This window comes from Pteropus alecto, unplaced genomic scaffold, assembly GCF_000325575.1.
Source record: "Pteropus alecto unplaced genomic scaffold, ASM32557v1 scaffold7, whole genome shotgun sequence".
Lineage (NCBI taxonomy): Eukaryota > Metazoa > Chordata > Mammalia > Chiroptera > Pteropodidae > Pteropus > Pteropus alecto.
Window position 1 is genome coordinate 44201018 of NW_006494614.1, and position 17073 is coordinate 44218090.

The window sequence follows — 17073 nt, forward strand, 5'->3', positions numbered from 1 at the left end:
AACCATCCGTTGGAAGAGCAAGGTCAGCCATAGGTCCAGCTTTAAAAAGAAGAGCACATGGGCCACCTGTTTGCTGCCCCCTATATCATGCTAACTTTTGTGTGCTAGGATAGAGTCTTCTACTCGTTCGTATAGTCCATAGCACTTAGAATATAGTGTTTAACATATAGTCGATGAGCACAAGTATTTACTAACTGGTAGCTACATCAATATCTTCAATAAAGCACCGCAACACAAAAATGGCTCTAGCAGCCCGCAACAGCAGTACGAGGGGAGTCGTAAGTGAATAGCTCTGCTCTGGACCAGCTAAGCAGCTTTCAGTTGGTGAATGATTCCAAACTAACATGCAAAATAAAGAGTGAAGCTTAAGGGAACTTGTTTGATCTAGAAGACTGAATATCAATGTAAAAAATAAGTCTTGCTTCTGCATGATGATAATACTTTTCACACGCACTACTTGATACAGAGAAACTATATATCACGCAGGACACATACCCCATATGTGGTTACTTCTAAGGTCATGCGTCTCCTCTGAAGCTCCCCCCATCACTGCAGGCTCAGTGTACCCTCTCTACCTGCTGCCGCCACCCCCACTCTGTCAATTAATGAATCAGAAATGGAGAAAAGTCCTTTCCAGCATGCACAGTTGTAAATTACTGGAGACAAAATTACTAATTACCATTCTCTTACAAGCCAAGTTCTCCTCCCTTCCCCCGCTTCCCTCCCAGACCACCTCCTGCCTCAGGATGGAAGTTCTGTTTCTGTTTCATCTCTTTACCATACCTCGGGATGGAGATGTGTCCAGGAACCCAGGCCAAAACCAGCAAATTTATCACCATGCTAATGACAGCAAGCTGCATGCTGAGTGAATTCTGCAGTCCCCCTCAACTTTCCCGTGCCAAAACCTGTGGAGCTGCAAGATCCAGCAGATTACAGAGACTTATCTACATGTGAAGAATGGTTCTGTTGGAAAATGCAATTAGGTATCATCCATAAGTCTATTTTGAGAGGCTTGTTTGAGAAAATCTCAAAAACAAAAATTTCCATGTGATAAGAGATGTTAGCCAATTCGCCGAAACTGAGCATCACTAAACACATATTAAACGTACATTTATCTATATGGAGTGTTATAAAGACCTATGTTTTGTATGCTAGGAATAGCTCATTGTTCTGAGAGTAGATATTTATGTTTGTGGAGTTTATAGAACTTCCAGTCCTGGTGGCAAAATCCCCCTCTCTATTTACATGAGCTGCTCTTCCCAGGCCAGGGGCTGCAGAGAATCCTTAACCCTGTCGTTCCAAAATAGCTTCCTCAGGGTTTTGAAGACGGAGCCTGGTCATTCCAATAGGAGCCAGGAAGTCATGACACACTAGGCTGAGCACCTACTGGGGGCAAGGCATGAGATGGGAGGTACACAGTTGGGGAGGCCTGTGGTCAGAAAAGCAAGTTGTTAAGGAGGCTCGATGTCACAAAGATAGTTTTCCCAGAGGAATGCAATCCATTGTGTGCTCTACAGGAGCAGGTCACTGTCCAATCTCATTAGGAAGGAGGAATACAGGCACATACAAGGATCGAGGTGCAAGGCACCTGTGCCAGATATCCAAGAAACAGGCCAGGCATCAAGGCAGCATTGGCTCTCCATACTGTGAACATGAGAAAGCCCTTAATGGCTGACTCTAAATCAAGAGACATGTCTAAATGGTGTGTTGCATTTGTCATAGCACCATATCCTTTTGTTTGAAGAATGTATGTACTAGTCTTCTTTAAAATTCAAGTCAGCAATATTTCATGCAGACCGGAGTCTTAGCCCAGCAGCACCCCTACACCCCAACTTTTTCACTATGCTGATTGACAGAGACAATAAGGGTCACGTTGCTCAGAGAAGGAAGGAGATCCCATCTGTGACTGTGGCTGGCCTGGGTTCTGGGTCCAGAACCTATTGGCTCCAGGCTCTTCCAATACTCATCCTTAGGCCAGGTTTCCACCTCCCCAACTGCCCCTCAACACACTCCCTGAGTCCCCACCTTCTCTCACTTGCAATTAGGGTGTGATCATTGCTTATGCCCAATCTTCAGCTTCCTCTCTGTGCATGGTCTTCTCCAGCAGGGATACATGGAAGGCAATGCACAGACTTGTATGATGACAGACCCAGAAACAGCAGCCTCCAATGGGAAGTTGAAGGAACTGATAATGTTTAACCCAGAAAGGACAAGTCTAAGTGGAAAAATTGTAGCATCCTCAGAGATGTGAAGGGCTCTCACTGCCAACGAAAGGGAATCCTTTTTCTATGCTTTTCCAGAGAACAGACCAGGTCCAAATCTAAAAGTTACAAGGAAGCAGGTGTTGACACCAAATCAATAATGTCTTATATACAGTTTAATCAGTGAAACGGCCTAGATGCATACAAGTTGGAGGTGAAATGACCAGTTCATTCTGTACTAAGGATTGCTAAATTGAGTGGGAAGTTAAACTGAATGACCTCTATCATGCCTCCTAATCATAACATTCTAGGAGTGCCCTAAAACATTTGGTAAGTGACAAGGTCTCCTATGACTGCTTTATTGTCTACTCATCTTTTGAGAACTCAGTTCAGCTGTAGCCTTTAAGGTGTAGTATGTACTTTATGTTAAGAAAGAAATATATTAGACAAGAGAGCAATGAAGTTCCCAGGCTTTCCTGGAATCCCCCAGTGGCCTGATCACATCTCCCAAATGGAACACGCAATATAGACAAAACTGACATTTTAACAAGTGTGCTGGGCCCTTGGACATAAACAAACCCCAGGGCTGCTGTTTTACCCATCCCTCAAGCACGAAATCATGGAGTTTTAGGGGTGGAGGAAACCTGGAGGTCATTTTGCCTCAACTCCTACCCAGGGCAGAAATTCTCATTCTAACAACCCAACACATGGTTACCCAATTTCTACTTGAGCACTTTCAAGAAAGGATCACTGCTTTGCCAGGAGATTTAGTCCATTTTGAGACGACTTAATCTACGTTGAGACAGTCCTCAACATGGGCTGTTTCTTCCTCATATTGAGCCCCAAGTCTGCCTTTATTTGACTTGACTTTTGCCCTCAGCAAAAACAAATCTGTTTTCTCATTCAACAATTTTACATTATCTCCATTATCTCCAAATCTCCTCTCCCTCTAAGTATTTTCTTTCCCATCTAAACATCTCAGGCCACCTCAGATTTCTCAAATGGCATGGTTTTAGACACCTCACCATCTTCTAAAAATTTTCTATTTTACTAATGCTCCTTATAAAGAGTAGATCCCAGAACAAATACCAACTATGGTCTGCAAATACAATGGAGCTATCACCTCCCTTGATCTACTCACTATGACTTTATTAATGCAACCTATAAGTTTTTGTGTTTCAAACCAAATGATCAATAGCTGTGTTCACATTAAGGTTATCATTAATCAAAATCATTTTTATTTGACACAATTTCGTATAGCTTAAAAGAATGAAGTGGATTTAAAAGTGGCCCTATAAATTATTAATACATTAAATCCTGGCTCCCTATATAAGAGACAAGAGCCCTAGAAAAGATTATCAGTGACAGACTAATAAAATTGAACCCCAAGATGTTTGAATCCAAAGGTGAAATATATACTGGCAGTGATGTGCCAGGGCCCTTGCCTTTGCAGCCTCCTCTTCCAATAAAATCCAGGGCATGGATATTTTGGAACTATATCTGCTTTTGTCTCCCTTACTCCGCTTATATTTTTTTTTAGTTTGCCACATGCTTCTGAGACCAAGTCTTCCTCAAGCCCATTGAGAACTCACTAGTGGTTTTCCTCTGTGTCTTCGACAGGTCGCTTGAAGGAAGAAATCACCCAGCGGCATCTGCAGCAAGTAGCTCTAGGTGGGTACAAAGTGGAGCCTGCAAGAGGAAGGTAAAGGTAATACAAGCTGATCTGTCTTGGAAGCCCACACCCAGATAAAAGATAACTCAATCAAAACCCTTGGGGAGGTGAAGGAAGACAAGGTTTGCTGTCAGGGCAGCTTCCTCCAGGTGGTCTCCTCTCTGGGACCAGCTTCCTTGACCTGTGTGCTTGGTTCCACTGTCAGCACTTGGCACCCCATCCTCCCAGCTGCAGCCCCATCCTTGTGACACCCCAACCGAAATTTACCCCTATGTCCCAGCCCCCAGGATCCTTTTTAGAGTCACTGCTAACTAATCCTAACAGTAACGGTTGGTGACAAAAACGGCTGTCATTTGCTGAACCATCTCTCTGCACTACTTTATGTGACTGTCTCCTTTCATCCTCACAACAGTCCTAAGAGGTAAGTGCATTTTCTGTATGAAAGGTGATTCAATGACTTGCCCAAGGTCACATGGCTAGAAAGTGTTGAAATTGGGATTTGAACCCAGTTCTCTGACTCCAAACATGGTGTTCTTAGCCTCCATGCTATTTACTACCTGCAACACTGATGGACACACTTCAATGCACTAATAATGCAAACACTAGACCAACACAGTGGTATTCTAAGAGGCCCTTGGCACCTTTTAGGCAGTGGACGTCTGCAGAAAATACTCCCTTTTGATACATGACCCAAAGAGGTTACCTGGGAAGAGTATGCAGTTCCCAGGAAGTCTAATGGAGCATGCGTACAGGGTAGGACCAGCTTGTTTCTTGTCCAGCTAGCCTGGGACCACGCACATATAGAGCTTAGATTAAATAAGCAATTTGTGTAATGCAAACAAGGGATTGCCCTAGAGATGGCCTGGCCCTTGAGTAACCTCTAATTGGAGAAATCCAGCACCCAAGACCTCCGAGGGGAAGTGGAGGAGAGCCCCAAAGTCATGAGGCTGACTCGTTTGACCCTAGTAAATGGATAATTAGGAAGGTTAGTTATTTAGTTTCATTAATAATAATGATCATATCAAATAACTACTGGTTACATCAGAAGCATAGAACAAAGACACCTAAGACACACTGACCGGAGCTTGAGCTTCCCACTGTTGGCGCCAGGACTGAGGGGTCAGGTAAATGTGCCAGGCCTGCCCTCCTAATGCCAGACACTTAGGCTCGTAGCTGAGATTCTGCCCAGTGCCTTCTTCAACAAGAAGCCAGGGATTCCACAGGGCCCTAACTAATAGGATTTGGATTGGGAAGGGCATAATGACCTCTCCCGGAAAGCTATGCCAAGGTGATCTTTGGGCCTCCTGGGTGGATCACTGAATGGGGAGTCATTCCCTAAGGGCTGCCATGTAGCATTTTCTCCAGTCTTAATGATTCTGGTTGATTAGAAACAATGATGTGGAAAATGCCACTAAACAACTCCAGGGGCATTTTTCATTTAGGACCTGGGAAACATTTTCATGATTGTCAGGACAAGAGATGCTTCATCCTCTCTGCCCCCCAGGCCCTGGCCCTCCTGGGCCCTTGGAAAACTACTGCACAGCTTCAACCACAGACCTCTGCTCACTCTCGGGGAGCCTTCTTCTGAATTACAGCAGGTGTCAGTTTCAGCAGGGCCCAGCTTTGCCTGAAGTAATCAGCCAACTTCAAACAGAAAGCACTTTGGCTGGAAGTCTAATTAAGAGCATTTGAAATACCTATTTATTTTAAAAGCATACTGTTCCAATTAGAGAAGAATTGTTAACATCTCCCAGCTGCCATTTTGAGATTCAATGCCATGTTGCTGTCCAAACTCCTTAGGAGCTTGTCTGAGGAAGCTTCGGAACCACCAGTACTCACATGTCCCAGGTGACCACAGTGCAGAAGAGAATTCTTCTCATCGAGAGAAACCTCTCAGCGCAACAGATTGTTTATAGGGCCGTTTCCTGCCTTGACCCTCACCCTTCAGACTAGCGCTGGGGCTGAAGCCTAAAAGCAACTAGTTCGTTTGGCTTCCTGATGTGCTGGAACAGGCTTCTGGTGGAAGAATGAAGCAGTGACTACATCCGCTCTTGCCCTCCCATTTCTTTGCCTTTTGCGTGTCTTGTATTCCCTCCCCACTTCCTGTTCTATTCCTTCATCTCCTTCTTCTCTTCACTTTTCCTCACTCTCCATTTTAAGTATTCCCTTTGGTATTGTTTCTTTTGCCTCCATGTTCCTAAGTTTCCATGAAAGTGTAGGCGAGATGAGGTTGGTTGTTTGGAAGGAGGAGGAGGTTATGAGCGAGTCTGAACAGAAGAAGTTTTCTCATGTATTTTGTATAAAAATATGACTCTGTATGTATGAGTAGACAAATGCCCAAGAAAATTTGTACAAAAACAGCCTCATATCTCAAAGGAGCAAAGATTTAGTGGTGAAGTGAGACGTGCTGTGTGGAAAAGACTGTAGACTGACGATCCAGCAATGTACTAGAGCCGGCTTGGTCATGTCAGAAGAGCGATAGTTACTGCTTCAGGAATTTAGGGAGCCGTGGTTAAACACAGCTGTTGCTTAAAATTAAATTATATAAACTTACAATTAAATAAATTATATTTAAAAAACAAAGATAACAAATACTCCAAATTCATCACTTCCTAATTAATTTGCTACGTTTTACTATTATCTCTGCCCTTGAAGTCACTGACATCTACTGTGTCTATATCACAGAAATACTGTCTGATGGTGGCCTACTGTGCCTGTCTTCCTAATCTCACATTCAGTGGCATCATTCAGTGGCAGCTTTAAATGAGCCACTGTGGGAGTATTTGCACCAAGAAATTGACAAATGTTATAAATTGGGGCTTATTTCCTCACAGAGCCTGTTGTTAAACATTTACCACCACATCACTGGCACACAGACAAGTATCTCTTGAGAGGCCAGTTTTGTGCATATGTGTGTGTGTGCTCTTCTGATAACTTCTACTCCCCTGCCTAGCTGAAAATCCAGGTAATGACTCTCTCTTTGCCTAATGACTACCCGCAGAACCCTGGTCCTTTTGAAAGTCAGTGGACAGAATAACCAACAAAAACAGAAATAGGGCAGGAAAAGCATTGGGCCCAGTAATGCCCCCTAAATGTGACAGTCAAATTTGGGGGATTTCTTAAGAGACACATCAATGACCAGTTCTAGGAATATCAACAAACAAAAGTTACTGGTGGACTTAGAGCAGGGCCTACTCCCACACACTGTTTCAGAAAACAATAAAACTGTTATTTTTAAATTAGGCATCATTTGGAAATGATACCAATTGAATTAAATTTAGCTAGCTGAGTTGAGTGTGCTTTGCTGAATTCAGTGTGAGTTTTTCCCACTTCATTGTACTAGCTACACTAAATGCTATAGTATTCTCGATAATGCAGATGAGACTAATCAGCAAACATTTCTTGAGTACTTTACCACGTGCCAGGCATGATTCTAAGCTCTTTATGTATATTTACTTCTTTAATGATCCTAAAATCCCCATGAGCTAGATACTACTATTATCCTCACTTTACAGTTAAAGCCCAAAGGTATTACATGAACCTGCCTAACTTTGCTCAGTTAAGGATGTAAAACCCAGACAGCTTGGATCCAGATCTCATGCTCCAACCACCACACTGAATTGCCCTCAGTCCTGTGCCAGCCATTGTGGGGTCCACAGAGGGACAGAGATTCAATGCCTGCCCTCTAAGCATTTCCGCTCTAGCCAACGTGAAGGGACGCATGCATAAAAAGATACTAGCTCATTTCAGATTTAGAAACATATATTGGTCCATTCAGGATCCTCTTCCTACTGCAGCCCCAAAACCAATTCAAACTTAACCTCTTCCGTGAAGCCTTCCCTGGCCCCTTCTCCCCAAATCTGTTTTGTCGTCCAGCCATATGTGTGTCTGTTAGAGCAACAGCCTTGTTTCCTAATTATTTATTTCCATAACTATTCTCATCCCTAAAGTGCGAACTCCCGAAAAGCTGGGTGCAGTCGAATTAATCTTTATACCCCTAGCAGCCAGCACGGGCAATAAATAGGCCAAATCAATGCTTCCCTAGATGACTTCCAGACTCACACATCTTGCAAAAGTATAATGAGACATTTGAACATAAAATAAAATAAGTCCATTTAAAAGAAATAGAAGGAGTAAGTGCTTTTGGACCCCACAGCTGAGCAGATTAAAACACACAGGCGATAAATTTAACTCTCTCTTATCTAACCACTAAGCAGAAAGAAAAGCACCCAGTGTTAGAGTTTTCATTTTCTGACAACAGGAAGCATACTAACTAATTTATCTGCAAAAATAGAATTTCTTTCTGGAACCAAACATAAACCAGGATTTATCATGCACACCCTTGTATAAAGGACACTGGGTGACGTAGTGAACGATGTCTTCAACTGCAGTTTTACAAAATACACTGAAATGTTGTTCAACTAGATGATTTTTATATCGACCCTCTATAAAAGCAAGAGGCCTGACATTAAAGTATAACTCATTGAAAGTGTTTATGTGAGCAGCTGAGATAATGTGCTTCAGGTACTCTGCTTTCTGATGGTCACACAGAGTAGGAATAGAATCAGGAGGAGCCGGCCCCAGGGACGTGGGCTACGTTCCTCGAGTGTCTCTTCTGAGCAATATTTGATCAGGGACTGGCTCTCGTTCAGCTCACGATCAAAATCCTACCAAGTGCTTGTGATTAAACTTTAAAAGACACATGGTACCACCAAGCGGCATGTGAAATGTGTCAGGGGAGAGAGACGGGCCTTCAGAGCTTTGGGAACTTCCCAGAAGGAGTGGCCCCTGAAGGTTGTCACCAGACCAGGGCCTGGGATGAGCCTTAAAGAATGGGCAGGATCCAGAACCTAAATGAAGAGTGTATGTGTGTGAAGGGGAGGGGTGTTGCTGTGGGTGTGGGATTTGTGCGTGTGTGTGTGTGTATGTGTGTGTATGTGGTATGTTGTTCTGGGTGTGGGATTTGTGTATGTGTGGTGTGTATGTATGTGGTGTGTGTGTATATGCGGTATGTGTATGGTATGTTTCTGTGTGGGGTGTGTGTGTGTGTGGTTTGTCTATGTGGGGGGGCATGTATGGTGCATGTGTATGTGTGTGTTTGGCATGTGTGGTATGTTTGTTTTTCTGTGTGGAGGAAGAAGGGGAAGATAGCAGTCTAGGAAAGGCTAGTTCATCGAGAGCCTTGGATCTGAGCATTTATCTTATGGGCAGTGATGCCACTGAACATTTGTGAGCAAGGAAGTCTTGGTCAAAGATGCCTTTAGGAAAAGAAGCCTCAGGCAGTCACTGAAGTTCCTTGGTATTTTCTAACTGATGAGTAAAAGTCTGTCCCACCCGCACTGCCCCCACCCTGAGCCTTCACCTTGCCCCTGTGCTGGGCTGCTCCTCAGGGTACACACTCTTCCAGCCCAAGCCCAGAAGGGCCTTGAGGACCCCTGGCCACCTCTGAGTAAATATGCTGCAGGCATGCAAAATGCGAGGCTGCTCCAGTGAGTCCCACACTGATCGCACACCATGTGGACCTGGCCTGGCCCCTTGGAGGCTAGGCAGTCAGTCATTTATTTTGCTCTGCAGGAAATGGAAGCGGGGGCATCGCTGCCCTTGAGAAGCTCACAGATGTGCCAAATGCAAGCAGTCCCCCTTGGATGATACCATACCTTTCTCTGCATTTATCCCTTGACCCAACTTCTGTGAAAACATAACCTACTTAACTTTCCACTGTAGGCATGTTTTTCATATACTACTATAGAAGATAGCAATAATAATAATGACTAATTAAAAAAAAAAAGAAAAACATCACAAACATGACATTGGCAGGTTCCAAACGGTATCTGAGATTCCCCTACAAACACTCACTTCTTGAATACTAGTCCTCCACTCTCCCCCACACTCCTCACCACCCCAGAAGTAATTAAGCAGTCCCCCGGAACAGTCCGTTACGGCTGCAGTGCCACTGGCGGTGTGTACTGTCTGGCCCTGAAAACCAGGCAGTGACAGCTCCAACACCCAGCAGGGGCCTTAAGGAATGTGGGAGAGCTCCAAAGCTGAGGGCTCCCTGTTTTGCTTCTTTGTTCCAGTTTAGCGTCCTCAGGAGCAGCTCTTTTCTCCCAAACAGAATTCCTGTAGTGACCTCTTGTGGTATCCTAGCTATTATGCTCTAAATAGAGGCCTCAGTTGTCACCACTTTCTCCCATTTGATGTAAAATTGCTTAAGACTAAGTCTTGAAATGGTTTTTGGAATTCTGCACCCGGGGACAACATATTTTAGAGAAAGCAAAAGTCAGACTAATATCCACTCATTCATGAGACTTCACTGAGCCTAGTATGACCCAGACGCTATGTGAAACCAGGAATTCTGGGATGTGCAAAGAACCACTGATTGAGATAGAACTGGAGGGGACTTTCTGGCATCATCTAGCCCACTGGTTTTCAAAATGGGCTCTGTGGGACCTAGGTGTTTGGCACGGCCCATTAGGGCCCACGAAGTGAGGGCGAGGGGAACCAGTGTGCAAGTGGCAGGGCCCCAGAATTTTCACCCTCCCTGACTCAACCAAAACAACTTCTATTTCTCTTTTTGCTATTAAGCTTTTATTTGAAGAAAGAGTTCTGCAGCTTTTAACACATCTTCCTCTTTTCAGACCTTGTAGGTCTGTTTAAGACATTTTCAAAGGCAGATAGTCAAACTTCCCTTCTCCAGAGCTGTCTCCGTTGCCCCTGGGCTCACACAGAACTCTGCATATACCTTTATGATAGAACTCATCACACTGTATGGCAATTATTAGTCTCCTATTTCTCTCCCCCACTAGATGGAATAACTTTAGCCCTCCAACACCAAGCACAGTGATTGGTACACGGTAGGCCCTCTGTAAATGTTGAAAAAATGCATGAAGCACCAGCTAAGGAGCTCTGTATGCAGTTTCCAACATCTGTAAAATGGGGTGGTTGGACCAAATGATATCCTGTGCCCGGCACAGTCCCTGAAGACTTAGCTGGCATCTGCTGATAATTCGCTGAATGAACAAATGAATCTAACACTCCTCCACCCTCGAGGGCCACAATTTTACCTCTTGGGAGTACAGACATCCTTAAGACATGCAGGAAACACTCGCAGCCTTGGTGAGGAAACATGCGAGGGCTTGGATATGTTAGAGCTGTTTTCACCCTCTCAGAAATGAATAGTCAAATACTGACCCATTGGAGTAAAGCAGAATGTAAAGAAATCAGCTGACCCACAGACTGAGTTGGCATCTCAGCCGGTTCTCAAGGGACTCAGGTGACTCTTAAAGGCTAGTGATAAAGTCTTACCACCTGAGTGGATCCTAATCCACAGCTACCTGTAAATATAGGACCAACCCACTTCAGTGACACAAGGTCCTAGACCGGGATCGAGGCTGAGAGTCAGAAGGAGTCCCCACCCCATTTCCCTGCCCAGTTCTCAATCACCAAGGCTTCAGACCTTTTGAATAACTCCAGACTCCCTCATCAGCCATTCTAGAGAACAGAAGGGGGCTCTGGGCACCAGGCCTGGTGCGAGTCTTGAACGCAGCTGTGGTTTAGTAAAAAGAGTACTCGCCTTGGACTCAGGAGAACCCTCCTTGAATCCTCCCTCTACCATTTGCTAGTCATGTGACACTGGTGGATTAACCTTCCTGAATTTCCATTTCTTTGTCCATATGAGAACATCTGCTCCACTGGGCTGCTCTGAGCGTCGAGAGAGGTATACAAGTGATGGAGCCGAGGATAGAGTAGAATGCTCAGCAAGTTGCCATGGACTCTGGCTCTGAATGCTAGAAACCAAATGAACCGAACGCACAGACAGCATGCACTGCCCCTGGCCACAGAGCCCATCATGGCTGCGGGCTACAAACACCAGCCAGCATAGCTAATGAGGGTCACCACAGTCCCGCAGTCACCCACATTTGCTCAGAGACACTATTAATCGCTCTTCTGGGCAAAAATGTAATCTAGCCTCAGGAAGGGGCCGTCTGTTGCTTTGAGCACTTGATCACTGATGATCCTGTTACTAGTTGGCAGAGCCATTTTTTTTTTTCCCATCTCACAAATGTGCAGAAACCGTGTGTACTACTTCAAATGAATTGGGCATTTGACCAACATCAGTTGGTTGAGGCTGCTATAACAAATTACCATAGACTGGGTGGCTGATAAACAAAAAATAAAAATAATATCAATAATTTTATATGTGTGTGTGTGTGTGTGTGTGTGTGTGTGTGTGTGTGTGTATTTCCTCACAGTTCTATAGGCTGGAAACCTGAGATCAAGAGCCCTCACCTGGGTTGCAGACTGCTGGTTTCTCATCGTGTCCTTACATGGAGAGAGCTAGCTTTCTGGTGTCTTCTTATAACGGCACTAATCTCATTCATAAGGGCTCCACTTCATGACCGAGTTACCTCCTGCCTCCAAATACTATCACATTGAGGATTAAATTTCAACATATGAATTTTTCAGGGGGCGGGGGGGGGGACTTTCAGTCCAAAGCAATTAAACATAAAAAACAAAATTCTAGCCTCTTCATCTCCTAGACTAAAATATATTGTGGCTGACCTCTGCACCTGTCCTCTCTCTCCCTTATACACGATTTTAAAAAATCACCATTTGTGCCTGACAAATCTCAACCCAGGAAAGGTCATGGTGTCTCCTAGGAATGACTCTGTTTTGTGTAAAATGAGCTGAATAAGACCTTCGCATTTCTTCAAAGAAGTCGATTATGAGTTTGAAAATGATCTACCAGCAGGGAATGAGGGTCATCTGTGCTCAGACACAAACAATAGGTGCTGTGTGTTCCAAACAACCAACAAAAAGCTTTAAGTGGTGTTTTGAAATACTGGTGTCTATTTGGGAAACCACAGGGGAGCTTTTGTAAGGAGCCAGGGGCCCACACAAAGTAGAGGGTACGTAGGAGTACGTCAGGGCATAGCTGTGGGTAGGTGACACCCAGAGAGCAAAGCAGAGGGGAAGACAGAAGCAGTGAGTGTGGGGCCTGTGGCTCTGGGTGTGAATGTGCCCAAGCAATTATCAGTCACAGCCTTGTGTCTGCAGGGTGGTCATCACACCCTTAAGTCTGAGCAGGCCATGGGCAGCTATGGTATTACACAGAATCAACACCAAGATGGATGGTGGCATTGAACACCCATCAGCATGTGATTACTCCGACTGACAATAAATTTGAGCCTTTCAACAGGAAATGGTCTGATTGGAAAGCCAGGCTCTTTGCCGCTGAGCTGCTGACCATTGTGGTAATTGAGCCACTGACACCATTAATCTCTATAAGGATAGACACCTTGACTCTTCAAACAAGGTGAGGCCGAGTGATCTACAGTTCTGTGAGACAGTTTAGCCCCAAGGAGGCCCAGAGTGGGTGTTCAGCAAATGAATCATTAGTTGGAGAGCTGAGAAGACCAGCTGGAATGCCTCCCTGGCTCTGATGTCTGGTCTGCCATAGAAGAGCCACATTACTCACCGCCTTCTCCCATGTAGGGCACTAGCCAAAGGACAGCCACGTTGAGCCCTGTGGCCTTTGCTCTGTGGAAACCCACAGGGCTCCTTCAGGCTCCAGTACCTGGTGTAAAATGTCAATATTGCCTTCACTAGGACTCCTAGCACACAGTCAAGGAGACAGAGCAGGCTGGCTGTGGGTATTCCGGAGGCCGAACTTGGAGAGGGGCAGGCTCCAACAGGTAACAAAGCTCTTCACAGCCAGCAGGCCAGCTGCAAATGCCAACTGGGGTCAGGGTGAAGGCTGCGGCTTTGTCAATAGAGGGCAGTTTTCACAGTCTAGGCCTGGGGAAGAAACAGGCTTTCTCTCAGCCCTAGCCCCAGATCTGAAAGGCATTCATGGGAAAGAGCATCACCTTCAAATACCAAGGACAAGTCAATACTGACTTCAATGATCTGCCCGTGGCTTCCTTCATTATCAGAACCACTGACAGAGGAAAAAGCACCAGCTTTGTAGCCAGACAGAGCTGGGCCCTGACCTCAGCTCTCCTCGCCAATGGTATGATCCAGGCACATTACTTCCCCCGTCAGAACTCAGCTTCCCCATCTATGGTGGGGGTTGTGACAATTATATAAGATAAGACACACAAAGTACCTGACCCATGGAACAACTGCATGGTGGATATCATTATTCAGATTTTATCTGCTACCTACAAGGGCCAAGTACGGGCAGCTCCAGACTCACAGAGAGCATGTGTTCCTTGCTGCAAATCTTGAGGCCCTTTTTCTCTACAGTGGCTCCCAAAGATCAGCAGGTGGACAGGATGTAAAGGGATGTGCTAGCTCATATACCATCCAAACCTTGCTAGCTCCTGCATTCTCGATATCTTCCGCAAGAGGTACCTGCATTGAAACTGGGCTCAGAGACTTGAGTGGCGTTTCTTAACCAGGGGTGAGCATTCACAATCACCAGGGATCCTACCAGCAAATTCCAACTCAGTAGATCTGGAGTAGGGCCCAGTTGTCTGTGCTCCTTAAGTGATTCTCATGTGCACCTCCAGTTGAGAGCCATTGAACCAAAGAAATGAGATTCTCCACATTTCCGACATCAAATAACTGTGTAAGAGAGTTTTGGGGTGCAGTGAGTGAGTATGTGGGGGTGTCGTGTGTGTGGGAAGTAGGAAGAGGAGTTATAGCGATCTCCCTAATGACCTGAAATCATGTCAGGTGGGAGGAGGCCCACAGGAGGCTGGCCTTCCCAGCAAGTTCCCCTGTCATCCTGTGCTGCCAGTTCCAAACACCTTACACTTCAGAGGCAGGGCCAGCCTGGGACTGTGCGTGCCCTGTTTGAAGTTTTTCTTACTATTAGACAGCTCAGGGCTTCCTTCCTCCATGAGTGACATTCAGATCCACACACAGCCATTAGAATGAAAACCTTTCTTGCTTTTGTGTTGCTTTGGGGCTGGCTGGCTGCCTGCACAGATTGTGAATGTGGCCGCATAGGCCACTCATGGCTGTGACCTCCTGTTCTCTTGTCCCAGCCAGAATCCTGTGCTTAAAAGGAGGGCTCCCTGTGCCTCCTGTCAGGTGACTGGAGGTTCTGTCCCTGGCCACAGTCTCAGCGGGTATAGAGACTTACAAAGCCCAAATACCCTTTAGTTACTCCCTCCTCTCTGTTCTTGCTCAGTGCTTTTGTTCACTTCCCTTTGAGTTCCCAGACTTTATTTCTCTTTGGAGGAGAAGATGGATAAGCCAGGCATCGGACAGCATCAGAAGTAGCCAGAGGCTGTCTTCTGGTGGGGTTACAATGCATTTCACTAAGCAAACATCACCTTTGGCAGGAGGCCCTTTGGTTGTCATGACAACGCAGACAGCTTGTGTCTTGGGGGTATGCTATGCCCTCATTCTGGCTGCCCAAGGTCCCATGCCCCTGCTTTCTCTCCCAAATCCTTTCAACAGACTCACAACATCCTGGCGCCACCTCACATTAACTGTCCTTCGGTTTGGAGTAGCTTTGTCTTGGTCAGCAAAAAACTGCTTGGCTTAGCTATCAGAGGAATAGATCAAGCAAGTCCTCTCCTTGAACTCCTCCAGACTCTTGTCTCTCTCAAGGTCCTGTGTGATCTGGCCTCCGTTCCCTCACTGGCATCAGCTCCCACCACTCTACTTACACCATGTGTGTGTGTGTGTGTGTGTGAGAGAGAGAGAGAGAGAGAGAGAGAGAGAGAGAGAGAGGACGGTATAGAGAAGTGAGAAGAAGAGTTAAAGTGACCTCTCTCATACCCCAGAATCGAGGCTGGTAGAGGGAGGCACACTCCAGACATAGTGACCCCTTCTCACTGTTCTTCAGATGCACCAACAGGCACACCTCAGGCCCCTTGCACTTGCTGCTATGCTCTTTCCTCTGAGTTCTGCATGCTTGTTCTCTCTCTTTATTCAGATCTCTGGTTAAATGTCCCTTCCTCAGAGAGGCCTCCTTGACCATCCTGCCTAACTAACATGGCTGCTCTCCAACCTTTGTCCCGCTTTCTCTTTCCTCATAGCATCTTTGAACCCCTGACATTATATAATAGGCTCAATTTCTGTTGGTTTAATGTCTGCTTTCCCCAATAGACGTCCCCTGGCACAGGAGCAGGGCCATGGTCAACACTCATAAACATGTGTTACATAAGTGAAGGAATGACTAGTCCTGGATCCAAAGCCTGGCTCTGCTATCTGATAGCTTTATGGCGTTGAGCAAGCTACTTGGTCACCCTGAGCTTTGGTCTCCTTGTGTGGAAAGTGGAAGTGATAATGTCTGCAAGCTAGAGTAATAAGAGCAAATGAGGTGGCACAGTGAGTGCAACCTGAGGGCATGCTCCCTAGACTGTAGCAGACATCAGCTCCCATTCCCGTGTCAGCTGCATTCAAAATGCTCTCCCGGCCGTAGGCTTCTGCACACTCTCACACTTCCAGGGCACCGTCGACTCTGACGCCCCAGGAAAAAACAACAAGCCATGTGACAAGATGGGAGCTACTTTCCTACAAGGAACTCTGCACTTGTGCTGGAGCACCCAGCCCATCTCAGCCTCTCTCCTTCCCTCTGCCCTGTCACAAGGCCCTTAGAAACTACCTCTGGTGGGCTGGATGAGACGCCCCTGTGCAGATTCAACAGCTCTCCTTCACCTACCTCCAGCAGCCCCGTCATGCTGAGTATGGCCACAGGACACCCAGCCCATAACCTCAGAGCAGGGACTTCACTGAATCCCTTACGAGTTCCCTTGATGTGGTTCAAAATATATTAAAAAGAAGAAGGAGATTCACAGCTTTGCTTTAACAGGCTGGAAGATATATATGCCCATTTCTGAAACTGTTAAGAGAGAAAATATTCTGTCCATTTCGGGTTCTAGTATTATGTTTGATGTTCAGATACTTCCTTCAGTTTATCATATCTGACATTTTTCAGAGAGGATAAGGGCCAGTGAACACAGATAGCACTGGGTGCACCATGTACCTCAAGTCTGAACAAAGAACGGGGAAATACGAAAAGCAGCAGGAGCAGTCCCCACCCTGGAGGGGCTTCTGGTGCCTGTACCTGGGGGAGCATGGCAACATGGATAGGCAGTCTGTCTCATTAGGACCAATAAAATGCACCAGCCTGGGAGACAGTATAGTATTCAGTTGAGAAGTCTGTGGTATCTACATGTCCTGTGTTTAAGTGATGGAGTAAGACACTTGCTCACTCAGTTTACAAGTGACAGTTGTCAC

The 17073-nt window shown here is 45.7% G+C and overlaps 1 protein-coding gene across 4 annotated transcripts in view; it reads left to right on the forward strand.

Annotated features, from left to right (window-relative positions):
• Nucleotides 1-17073, forward strand: part of KIF6 (kinesin family member 6) — a 369189-nt gene that overhangs the window by 321413 nt on the left and 30703 nt on the right. For all 4 annotated transcript variants that reach the window (XM_006926847.3, XM_025042753.1, XM_025042754.1 and 1 more), the window contains one exon: nt 3822-3872. In XM_006926847.3, the coding sequence (XP_006926909.2) occupies nt 3822-3872 (51 nt within the window). The remainder of the gene's footprint in view (nt 1-3821; nt 3873-17073) is intronic.